This window comes from Fukomys damarensis, unplaced genomic scaffold, assembly GCF_012274545.1.
Source record: "Fukomys damarensis isolate Sample0158 unplaced genomic scaffold, DMR_v1.0_HiC HiC_scaffold_22, whole genome shotgun sequence".
In the NCBI taxonomy this organism is placed as follows: Eukaryota; Metazoa; Chordata; class Mammalia; order Rodentia; family Bathyergidae; genus Fukomys; species Fukomys damarensis.
The window spans coordinates 14443065-14455677 of NW_022900934.1; the positions used below are offsets into that span (position 1 = coordinate 14443065).

The 12613-nt window shown below is 47.5% G+C and overlaps 1 protein-coding gene across 1 annotated transcript in view; it reads right to left on the reverse strand.

Moving 5' to 3' along the window:
• Wfdc2 (WAP four-disulfide core domain 2) overlaps positions 1 to 5746 on the reverse strand; it is a 6647-nt gene extending 901 nt beyond the window's left edge. The window contains exons 1-3 of the mRNA XM_010631497.3: positions 5524 to 5746; positions 4878 to 5027; positions 2387 to 2533 (exon numbers count right to left, since the gene is read on the reverse strand). Coding sequence (XP_010629799.1) covers positions 2388 to 2533; positions 4878 to 5027; positions 5524 to 5656 — 429 coding nt within the window. The 5' untranslated portion in view covers positions 5657 to 5746 and the 3' untranslated portion in view covers position 2387. The remainder of the gene's footprint in view (positions 1 to 2386; positions 2534 to 4877; positions 5028 to 5523) is intronic.
• Positions 5747 to 12613: the final 6867 nt, after the last annotated feature.

Genomic DNA, 12613 nt, shown 5'->3' on the forward strand with positions numbered 1-12613 from the left:
TCTCTCTCTCTCTCTCTCTCTCTCTCTCTCTCTCTCTCTCTCTGCCTGAGCTTCAGTTTTTTCATCTGTGCACTAACAGATTCCATCAGTGGCTTTAAGGTTTCCTTGCTGAGATCTGGTTAAAAGTAGTGCATGACAACAATGATTTCAACCAAAGGGCACTTCTAAATAAATTCTCCTTTGGATCCTTCTGCCTGAAACACTCCTACCATGCTTTCCTACCAGACTACCTGTCTTTTACTCAATTCAGTTCCTCTGGGAATCCTCCAACTGTTCCTTCTCCATCCTCCCCTCATCCCTGCCTATGTGATGGTTCCACCTGTTTTCTACAACACTGGATGCTGACACAGGCACTAAGAGTGTTATTCATCCACTCACTTCAACCAAAGGACTGCAAGCTCTGGGGTGTGGTGGTGGTCACTTTTCTGTCCCAGCAACTGCCACCAGCAGTGGCTGAGTGCTGGATCACTCAATGGGCCCATCAAGCATTTCCTTCATTTTTCCTCTTTACTTTTTTTACACTTACTTTATGACTAAATATTGTTTTATTCTTAACTATATGAAGGGTAGAGAGGCTCTATATCCCTGTCTTTTCAGGGCCAAAGTTAGTAGAAGTGGCTGAATATAATTTTGGCCTGCTACAAATGAAGTGCTTAACATACTTCAAACACTCACTTGGTGAGTTAAACTGAAGTTAAAAGGTGTCTTCCTCATTTGCTCCCAAAAGCTAAGCCTTTTTTGGTGAAGGTAAAGATAAACTCTGCCTCCCACTGGCCATGCAGAAAGCTTGCTACCTCCTGACCCCAGCCCTTTCAGCCCTTCAGCCACTGTTACCTACCCCAGGACTCAGCTGCTTCCTTGTTTCAGCTCTGACTTATTGAAATAGCTTGAACAAAGGGGAAAAAAATCTCTCTCTCTCTTTTTTTGTTTGGTACCAGAGATCAAACTCGGGACCTTGTGCTTGACAGGAAGGCGGTGAACTTTTCAGCTCTGACTTATTGAAATAGCTTGAACAAAGGGGAAAAAAATCTCTCTCTCTCTTTTTTGTTTGGTACCAGAGATCAAACTCGGGACCTTGTGCTTGAGAGGAAGGCGGTGAATCACTGAGCTAAATCCCCGGCCCACCATCTCTTTCTTGAACAGCCCAGTTGACCAGCAAACACTGCCTCACCTGCTTTCACTATGTTCAAATCCAGCCACCTCTCTGCCCCTGACTCCATTCTGGTCCAGATCATCTCTCACAGGACCCCTGCCTCTCCTCCAGCTCTTCTACAGACTATCCACACAGCAGCCAGAAGGGGCTTTGAAAATTTCAGTCAGAACAAGTCTCTTGAATGAGTTGCCCCATGCTCTGCTTACCTCATGCCTTCTCTTTTTATAACTCTCCCGTGCTTACGTACTTTGTCTACAGCCTTCTGGCTCTTCCTGAAATATCTGGGGATGTGCCTGCCTCTGCACCTGCTGTTCTCTTTGCCTATGACACTCTCCCTTAACAGCCCCATGGCTCTTTCTCTCATTTTTAATTATAGACCTTGTTGGCAAGGACTTCACTTACCATCCCATTGTTATGGTTTAACTATGAAGTGTCTCCCTAAAGACTCATTTGTGTATTGAAGGATTGATCGCTAATGCAATAATGTTCAGAGGTCAGGTGAGATCATGGGGGTGCTGATATTATCAGTGTGTTTACCCACTGGAGAGCTCACAGCTGAATGGATCGCTAGAGGAAAGGCCCAGCTGGAGAAATTAGGTCACTGGGGGCAGTCTTTGAAAGGTATAATGTGGTTCCCAGCCACATTCTCTCTGCTTCCTGCCTGCCAATTAGGTAAGTAGCCTTCCTCTGTCTTGCCCTTCCGCCATGATGTTCCTGCCTTGCCAGATATAAAGGTAATGGTGTCAGCCAACCATGGACTGAGATCTCTGAAATCGTGAGCCAAAACTAATCTTTCCTCCTTCAAGTTGATTTGCTGAGGTATTTTGTCACAGGGACAAAAACTAACACACCTTGTGTAAAATTGCAACAATATTCCCTGTCTCCCCGTCCCTGGGAACTCCTTACTTCCCGCATGTTTTCTTTTCCTGGAGGTATTCATCTCCCTGTACCATACTACAAAACCTGCTTCCTTATTTTGTTCATCACCCATTAGACTACAGATCTCATCAGAGGGACACTTGTGTTTGATCTGTTAACTCATCAAACATCCCCAGCATCTAGAGCTGTGCATGGCATATGATAGACCGGTGCTCAAGTAATAGCTGTTGAGAGAAGGAAAATAAATAACGGGAAAAACACACAAGCACCAAGGTGCTTGCCCAGGTCTTTGTTTTCAGCCTGCTGCAGGTCACATCGCTTGTGCGCATCAACGCTCCTCCCTCCCCCACGTACCTCAGAGCTTGGGTATTGTACAGGTTACCATTCCACAGCCATTGCGGCAGCATTTCATCAGGCCAGAGCACTGGCTGTCCTCTTCACACTGGTTCTCGCAGAGGCCGAGCAAGGGTAAGTCCACACTGGGGCAAGTACCCACCTTTTCTGGGTGGAAGAAGAAGTAAGGTGCAGACCAAGGTGGAGAGAGAAGATGGTCAAAGCGTGACCCAAGTTCCCCTGCTGCTCCTCAGCCTGGTTCGCAAATAGCACAGCTTCCTGCTTCAGTTGATTTCAGGGAGAGGGGGCTCTGCTGTTCCGTTTTGTCCCTGAGGGGTTGCCTACACATCCCTCCTCCTCCTGTTCCCAGATGGCTCTGGAATCATCACAGCTCAGTTTGAGTCCCTGTTCTGTCATTTTCTAGCTTTATAGTTTAGGGCCAGAAATCTCCCAGAGCACTAAAGTCTTTGGGTGTCACATGACATCAGTGACATCCATGGTGCAAATCATTGGCTCCTGACAAAAGCAATGGAGGCAAATACCGTTTCTTCCCCAAAGAGTAAGCTACTTTGTAATAATAGTGATTAATTATAATACTGAGCATTTAATTAGTTCTTGCTATATATCAGACACTTTTCCAAGCACCTGACCTATAGTAGCTCATCCAATTTTCATAATAAGGGTATTTTACAGAGGAAGAAACTGAAGCACTAGGAGGTTAAGCAATTTGCATAAGGTCAGACAGGACTGAGGTAAGATCTGAACCACAGGAAATCTGGCCCCAGACCCTGCATTAGCCCCCATGCACTATGTGTCACAAACAGTGAAGTGTAGTGCTCACATGATGGGTACACACCCAGCATCCGCTTTATTCATTTCCACACTCATTCCCAGTTACAATCACTCAGCACCATGACCTCCCACACCTACTCATGCATCCTTTACACACACACACACACACGCACACACACACACACACACACACAGCAGAGCTCCTTCAGTTGATTCTTGGCTGAAGGAGTGGGGAAGAAGCTTAGTACAATGTAAAACACAGGCGCAGAACTGGGTGATCACTTGTAGAAGACCATGAGAGTAGTTGAACGAGTCCTGGCTTCCCACTCCAAAGAAATCCAACCCCTTGAAAAGGGCAAGTCCTTTCGATGCTGGGACAAAAAGAGAATAAACGGAACAGTTCGCTGACAAAGCGAGCCACCACAGATAGTGTCCATGCCCTGCCGGGACACTTCCCGCCTGCCACTTCATTTAGCCGTCATGGTGGTCCCATAGTTTGAGAGTCTCCCTCTCACTTTGCAGACAAGCAAGCAGAGGCTCAGAGAGATAAAGTAACTTATTCAAGACCACACACTAGGATATGGCAGAGCTAAGACACAAACCTCCAGGTTCTCTCCCTCACTCAAGAAGCCCTATGACTTGTCCTCGCCCTGCCCCCCTGTTTTGGGCCTCAGTCTATCTGAGACATGGGAACAAGCTCTTGGTCCACCCAGCATCTTAGACTCTTTTGCCCTTCCACCTCTCTCCCCTGTCAGTCTGTTGCTTTCTCTCCCCACCTCCACCACCTCTCTTTCTGGTCCCTCTCTCAGATACATATTAGGGGCCTTCATACCCAGAAGCAGACCCTGATGGGCAAGTGTTCCTAAGCACCTCCCACCTCCCTGCCCCCTGGTGTCTGGGATCTCTTAGCTACAAAATTTCCCAGCCCCTGCTGGCAGCTTAGAGGAAGACAACAGAGGGAGAAAGTCACCACCGGGGCTGTGTTCTGGATGAAAACCAGTTAATTACACACCTTGGTCCTTCCTCGGTCTGTCTTGCCTCTTATCCCCAGGTTTTCTCTCTGAGAAGCCTGGATTCCAAGCTAAGATAAGAGTCCTCTGTCTATGGAGAGACTTGAGCCCTAGCAAGCATCCCAGGTCTCTCTCCCTTGGTCCTTAGAGGAAGATACCGTTTTAAAGATAAAGAAGGAGGATAAGATGCCCAGGCGAGGTCCTGATTTTCTTCAAACTGCTCAGCCAGCAAATGGCAAAGGCAAAAACTGAACCTCTGCCGGCCACAGGGTGGCAGTGAGTCCTTGGGCGAGAACAGTTTGTCTGCCACTCACTTCCACAGATACAAGATAAGGGTGCGTCCTAACCTGGAAGGTCCTCTTCTGACCAAGTAGGAATCTGAGGCAGGCGGGTAGTAGCCGTCCCGAGAAGGAAACTGGGGCCCCAGGTCCCCCTACTGCCCGGAACAATGTCCTGCTGTGCGTGCCCGGAAGCCCGTCATGCACCAGAGATTCCAGACAGGAGAGGGGTTAGGGGACCGCCCTGGTCTTCGGCTGCGCCTCAGTGAAGCCTTTGTCTCCCCCAGGGCCGCGGGAGGGAGGGCACAGGCGGATCTGGTTTCCTCCGCTCGCTCGACCTTCCCGGGGTCCCGGGTTTGGGTCGCCTTCCTTCTGGGAACCTCGCAGCCTTCGGGGCCCCGCCCCACCCCGGCCGGGTTGCCGCTCGCTTACCGTTGGGCAGGGTGCAGATGGCGCCGCAGCTGCTCTGGCAGCATTTGAGGTTCTCCTCGCAGTCGCCGTCCGACAGGCACCCTTCCTTCTCCGTACAGTTCAGGTCCATTTGGAGCCCTGGGCACACGCCCGGTTTCTCTGGCCTTGGGTCTAGGGGCGGGAGGGACGGCATCAGTGAGCGCAGGCAAAGGATGGCCACCTCCTGTTCCGAGGGTCCCTCATCCGCGTCAAGGAATTTCACTCTCCGGCCGTAGGGGCCCCCTCAAAGCCCCCAAGGGCCCCACTTCCAGGCCCAGGGTCCGGGCGCGTAAGAGCAGGAGTTTCCCGAGGTTCGGCCTCAGAGCCCTCAAATCTGTCCTAGTGGCCCCGTGAGGCTGAGCGTCTGAGAGCTTCGACGTCTAGGCAGACTCCGGGCACCATTCCAGCCAGTTTCCACCTTCCTCGCAGAAACTACGCCCCTGCAAATTTCAGCCCTCTGAGGTCCCCCCACCTCCAGTGCACTGGACCCCACATCCTGAACTCCAAGGGTAACTGGATTCATGCCTCGAGGGTCCCTTAATTTTAATCTCGGAGATCTTCCCCCTTGCGCCCCAGGAATTCTCACTCCCCCCACCCCAGAAAGGCCACACCTCTACCCGGCTCTGACCTGGGCTGGTGGCTTTGCTCTCCTGCACGCCTGGCCTCTCCTCGCCCCACTCAGCCGTTGCCGGGAGGAGGCCGGGCAGCAGCAACCCAAGGAGAAGGGCTGCGGCCAGCGAGCCGAGGCGACCCGCAGGCATGGTGCTGTGCGTGGTAGGAAGGAGATGTTAGCTCAGCACTATGGGGGGATTTAATCCCGCGTTCGGGGCGTGGGGCAGGGGCGGGGCCGAGCGAAGGGGTGCAGGAGGGGGGTAGAGAGCTAGTGGGAGAGCTGCCACCTCATGCCATTTCACAATCCCCTGGGATCAGGTGTCACTCTTGGCCCCGGTGGGAACCAGGAACCCAAGCAGCTTCCAGGCCCGCAGCAACTCGACCAGCTGCAGCCGGATCCTGGTCCACTGCTTCCTCTTTTCCTCCCTCCTGGGGCCGCAGGGCGGGGCAGGGCAGGGCAGCAGGCCCTAGGCCCCAAGATCACTAGTCCGCTTTCAGACCCCCGGTGCTCCCTGAAATACCCCAGGTCAGGGTAGAGGCGGAAAGGATGGAGGGGTGGGGTGGGGGGCACAAGGACTCCATGGATTAAGTGGTTGGGCTCGGGGTCGGTTCAATCCAAGTGCAGATCCCGTGTAGCGATTAGTGGTGAAGGGCTGGAGTGGTCAGAGCATATAGTATATATATTAATAAATGAGCCAGTTTGACAAGGAACAGGCCCACGAAGGTGAACCACCTGTCATCTGGGTGTCTCTTCGTACTACACTCTTCTCAGGGCTGAGTGGGTGCCAGGCACTGTGATCCTTGTCTGAAGTAATCCTCCCAGTATCCTAGAACTAAGCATTATTGGCATCAACTGTATATGCCAAACACACTGGATGTTCAGAGGTTTAAGGTCCCAAGGTCCCAGGTAGAGCTGTACAGACAAGGCTTTCAACCCAGCTCTCTCCTTCCAGGTCCTTGATTTTTTTCCATCCCATTGTAAATATGTGTTGGGTTTCTCCTATATGATACATAAAGGGGAAGACAGTTGGTATAGAGAAAGTAAGCAAAATGAGCCCTCCATCTCCATCCTAGAGTTTAGGTTCACCTCTCACCTTCACCACTTTCCACCAGAGGACCTTAGAACAATTACTTTCCTGTTCTGAACAACCATTATGTCGTCTATAAAAATGATGATCGAATAAGGCTTCAATGAGAACATGAATGTAAATTTTCTGCCATGAAACGTCTATGGTGGGTTGGTTCGTGCTGACTGACACAGGAACCAGAAACCCATCACATTATAGTATCACATAAATGGTGTGAATGCCCAGTAAATAAATGTTGAGAGTCTACCATTACTAAGGAGACTGATAAATACAACTGGCCCTCCACGGGTTCCAAGTTCTTTGACTCAACCAAATGGAAAATATTTGGGGAAAAGTTGCATCAGTATTGAACATGTATAAACTTTTGTTTTTGTTTGTCATTCTTCCCTAAACAATATAATGCACAACTATTTACCTGGCATTTACATTGTAGTAGGTTATTAAAAGTTATGTATAAATGACATATAAGCACAAGAGTATAGGGTAGTGGTGGGGAACCTATGGCACACATTTATTTTTATTTTAAGGCAAAAGATGCTAATGCATGAGTTTTTTTCTAAACTAAAACCTCTATTCAGGTTTAATTGCAGTGCTGCCACTGTGCAATAAATAAGTAGCTTTTGGATTGCAGTTTGGGCACTCATCTCTAAAAGGTTCGCCATCACTGGTACAGGGACATATGTGTAGGTTACAGGCAGAACCTGTGGATTTCAGCATCTCTAGGGATCCTAGAAGCCATTCCTTGCAGATACTGAGGGGTGACTCTATACACCAAGCTTTAGAATCCAGTGTGATAAAAGCCAAAACAGTTACCAAGGGTGTCACACAAGGAATACCTCTAAATATTCCTTATGCTGAAGTGACCTGAGGTTCCATGAGCCCCAGGAGGTCTTTGTTGCTGGAGGCTAGAGGTGGGTTGGGACAGTGAAAATTAGAATGACAGGAGTGGGGTTAGGTGATGTGATACATCCAGTCATTATTATGGGCCTGGTATTTAGCTCAGCAGTTTGGTGGCCTTCCTTGCAAGTACAATGGACCCGAGTTCAATCCCCGGTACCAGAAAGAAAGAAAACACTAAAGATTTAAGTTCAAAGGATGCTTAAAGTATTTCTAGGGGAAAATTAATTTTAGCTCAGCGGTTCAGTAGCCTGCCTCCCATACTTGTTGGTAAAAGAGGCTGAGAGTGTCTCCCTCAACTTCCTGTGCCCAGCCTTGAGCCTAGAGACATGCCGTTGTTGGGCTGGGCTGGGGCTATTTACTCTGAGCTCAGAGAACAGTCAACAGCATTGAGGGCAAGAGCCAGGTGGGGACACAGCCTTGAGCAGGCTCCTGAAACCCAGGGCACGTAGAGGACACTTGGCGAGCAGCTGGTTTTAGCCTGCAGACCAGCTGGCCACAGGACATTTAGCTCTGGCTACTGATGTCCCCGCTTTCTTTCAGGATTTATTGAGCTTCCTTGGCCAAGAAACTGCCCAGACTTCCCCCTCCCAGGCCCCTCATGTAGCCTCAGGCTGACTGTTCTCTCTTACTGGGATGTGGACTAGTCTGAAGCTCAGAAGTGGGGTGAGGTGGGATAGAAGGATGGAGAAAGTTCCATAAGTCAGTGGCATCAGATGTTTAGTTTTTGAGGCCCTGGATTCTGTGCTTGGCACAATTGTATATTTTCTTTTCTTCATAACTAAGAAGAGCAGTGGCTTCAGCACTACTCACTGAGTCTGAGTCCTAATCAGGGGTTGCTCACTTCCGGCCAGTGACTTAGAACAACATTTTGCTGTGTAGGACCTACATTTTCCTCTACAAATGAGTAACATCTTGTAGGACTATTATATGTATTAAAGGGAAGAGCATACATACACCAAAGGTTGCAAATCTGGCTGGAACGCATGCATTATTGGCCTACATAGTACATTTTTAAGATTTAAATTAGTTGCCAAGATTTAAAGTGGGGAATTTCATATAAAAAATCTGTAGATTCTCCTGGAAATCTGGCTGAATAGTCCTGCACACCATAGGGACCGAGGACAAATTCCTGGACCCTTAACCTGTTACTCGTGAAGAGCATGGATTGTCTTTTCTTCTGAGGCAGTCTGGAACCTGCAGAAGTCTGGATGAAGCAGGATGAAGCTTGGCATTTCTGCCTTCATTTTCTTCCTCTTTTGCTACCTAAAATCTTTGGGAGAGATCCCTACTGAGCTTCCCACCCACAGTCAGTGCTTGTGAGGGAGTCAGGTAGAGGATTAAGCCAAATCAAGCCCTCGGATGTCAATAGCCACCATCTGCCTGCAATCTCATGAGACAATGCAGGCAACAAATGAACACATAGGACTACAAACGTGGAGGCATTGGCCAGAGGTATGTGTTAGGTATGCTCTGACCCTTGTCCTCCCCATAATCCAATTTATTACTTAGATTGGTCCTAAGGTCAGTCATGTAAAGGATCAGTCTGTCCTTCCCCTTTTCTCTACATGAATTCCTGCACAGACATTGTCTTTCCTATATCCTTTATCCTTGCTTCCTGGTTCTATCAATGCGGGCTTCAGTTTGGGGCTGTCTTTTATGCAACTTCCTCATGCTTAGGGATCTTGGTTAAGGGCAGCCCCTCTGGGCCCTCTCAGAGTTCAGGTTGGACATGGGCTCATCCTTTCGTGCTGTCCCAAGGTCATGAACTGCGACCAGTGGTGCCCAGTGAGGAATGTGTGAGAAATAAGGTGGTGCAACTCAGTGCAAGAAGACCTGTCATGGGCTGGGTCTGAGGGTCCCCAAGGCTGAAATAAGGAATTTAACCCACCCTTCTAAAATAAGCTTGGAGGTTTGCTGACTCCTGTTGTGGAAAAAGTCTTTTCAGGACGTGCCAGTAAAAAGGAGGCATAAGAAAGATTTATTAGAAGTAAATATAGGATACACTCAGAAGTGGAGAGGGGGTGCTCAAGGAAATGAGGCACAGGTTACAAGCCAGAGTAGGGCACAGGTTGAAAGGCTGTTATCAATATGGGTGATCTCAGATGTGTATTCTGTCTGCCAGGTGACAGTGTCAGCCATCCACGTGGGTTTGAACTGGAGATACACATTAGGCAGGCTGTCCCCACTGCAGCTGTGTATATTGGGCTGGAGGGAGGCTGAAGGAAAAGGTAGTTCACAGGTGCAAAGTAGATGGGCAGACCCCTGTGCAGCTGCAAGGGATTTGCCCATGTTGGCTGTTCCGGGAGAAAATAAAGCAAGCTTGTGTTTTGAAGCTGTAGTGTTTCTTTATGAGCACAATTTAAAATTCCCCTGGTCTCCTTTTTACCTAATTTTATTTCTTCTGTCCTATCTCAGACCTACCTCCCTGTTTCTCCCTTGGAAAAGAAACAAGGACGTCCAACTTCACGTTCCTGGAAGGTAAGCCGACAAAGGTGGCCACAGAACCGCCTCTCCTCTGGAACAGGTTGCAGGTTAGGCTTCTCAGCCCAGAGGTCTGTTAGCTGTCCAATTGCGAAGGGAGCAGGGTCAGTGTGTTTGTTCCTCTTTTTGCTCCTTTACTTTCATTCACATGGTGGGGATCAAACTTTGTCCAAAGAGGGAAAGCAATTTCAGCAACATTTACAATGTCTCTTAAAGACACCTAGATGTAACGTTTCTGAACCTCAACTTATTAAATTATTAATAGTTATTCAACAACAATGTCCACGGTTTCCTCTGGAGCACAGCCTGGAGGTGGAGGATTGGGAGCACATGGCAGAACATTGAGACAGTCATTAGGTCCTGTAAAGGCTGAGCACCTTGCTGCCTGGAATCTTCGCAGGGTCACTATTTGTTCTACTCAAACAAAGGAAGTTCCCCTAAAAATGGTTCCTCCTCCTTCCTCAGCTTCCTCTGAAGGTCCCCTTCCAGCTCCAACCTCTGGGGGAATGGAGAGAGGTAGCCAGAGAGGGGGCTCTGAAATTATACTATATGCCAATTGGACTTGTTTTACAAAATAAATTAAAAAATAGAAAAACAAAAGGAAAAATAAAGAGAGAAAGCCAAAGACAAAACAAGTCAAGCCAGCAGTTACACTAAACTGGGACAAATTTATCAGGCAAGAGTAACCCCCGACAATATTTCTACAAAGGATCAGGCACACACATATACGAGCCCCAAAACTGTAAAGCTAAAAGGAGTGACTCCAATCTGGCCTATAATTTTCTCTGTTATTCGCTCTCAAAAAATTTAAAAACAGCCATCCAAGTTTTTTTGATTGTTGGTTTTCTGCTTGACAGTGTGGTTGGAATTAGTCTTAGCTTTTTTGTCTTTGAAGGCATGCTTTGCTGAAGAGTGGAGATCCACCATAAAAAGGCTTTTGGTTTTGATTATCTTCCCAAGGAATTTCTTTCTCTAGCTCCAGGGAGTTTCTGTTCTCTGAGGCTGCTGTATCCCAGCACCCAGTCTCCCCTCCCGCTGACCTTCACTTATCTCGGCATCATATTCTTAAAAACTGGTCTGGATTTGACCCTTGGACTCTTAAAGAACAAACGTAACTGTTTTAGTGTGAATTTATGAGCCTTTCTATCCTTGGGCAGAACTGGAAATCAACTCCTTTTATTTCCCTCTCTCTTCAAGAATGCTGCTCCACAGGGCAAACTCACTGGTTTTTACAGCACAGATATGTTCAGTCATAAAACAAAAAATATTCCTGAGATCCTTATGCATTTACTAATAGTTTTAAGGCTCTCAATATTACCTCGCCTGCACATTCCATACGGCTCCCTTCAGGTGTCAGTAATAATAATAGTTCTCAATGGAATACTGTGTTACTTGTATTATGGTGCTTAGATGAAGGACTAAAGCCTGGCTTCCCAACGATCTTACATGACTGGATGGAACATTCTGCTCTTGAACAAATCACCTTAGCACTTGGGCATGGCAGACAAAAAACACTTTCTGGGCTTTTTGATCGCTGCTATTGTCACAGCTACTGCGTTGGCCACCACAGTAGTGACTGCAGCGGTTGCTTTTATTATTTGCTAACTTGCCCCTATTCCCCACAAATAAGAACAATTAAGGGTGGAGAGTTGTGATCAGGAAGATCTAGTTTGTGTCTCAACTCTACCATTTCCCAGCTTTGGGACGGATGGCAAGTTATTGTACTTCCCTGAACCTCAGTTTCTTTGTTTATGACAAGAAAATAGCCTCAAAGGGTCAATATAAATTAAGAGAAATTTTGCAAAGCAATCAAGACAGTGCCTAGAACTTAATCAATAGCTACTATATTTTCAAAATGCTCTGTGAAGGCCCTGGGCTCTCTCTCCTTGGCCCTGGTCTCACCCACTGATGCTGTCATTTACCTACATATTCAGATGGTCTCAGACCTCACATCCCATCAGTTCATGATGCCTGAAAATACTTTGCCCGATAAAGTCAGGTGTGGTGGTTTCTCTCCCTAGTGTGCTCTAGTTGTAACTCTCAGCCTCCCAGATGTTTACTCAATAGCTATTTTTTTTTCTTCTTCACCAGTATAGTTTTACTATGTCTCCAAAAGTTCATATGCTGGAACCTTAATTTCCAAAGCACTGGCTTTGAGAGGAAATGGAGATTTTAGAAGGCAATTAGGTCATTAAAAAGGAGTAATTCCTTTCTCTTGGAGTGAGTTCTCAATCTTGTAGACCTGGGTTAACTGCCAAGAGGATGGGTTGTTATAAAGCAACTGCCTCCTGTGTTTCCCTCTTTCCTATCCACCAGAGTCCCTTCCATTTTTGTACACCACAGATTAAAGCAGCACATGGTCCTTAATAGACACAGGTGCTTCATTTTGGGTTTTCTCTTTTGGTACTTGGGATCAAACTCAGGTCCTTGAGCTTGCAAGGCAGGCAGTAGAACCACTGAGCCAAATCCCCGGCCTGATTTTGGCTTTTCTAGTTGCTAGATCTGTGATCCAAAATGAACCTCTTTTTAAAATTACCCATTTCAGGTATTCTGCTTTAGAAACAGAAAAAAGACTAAGACCCACTCTTTAAAAAAAAAAAAAGCTTAATATGTATAGGCAACAAATACCCCATTAAA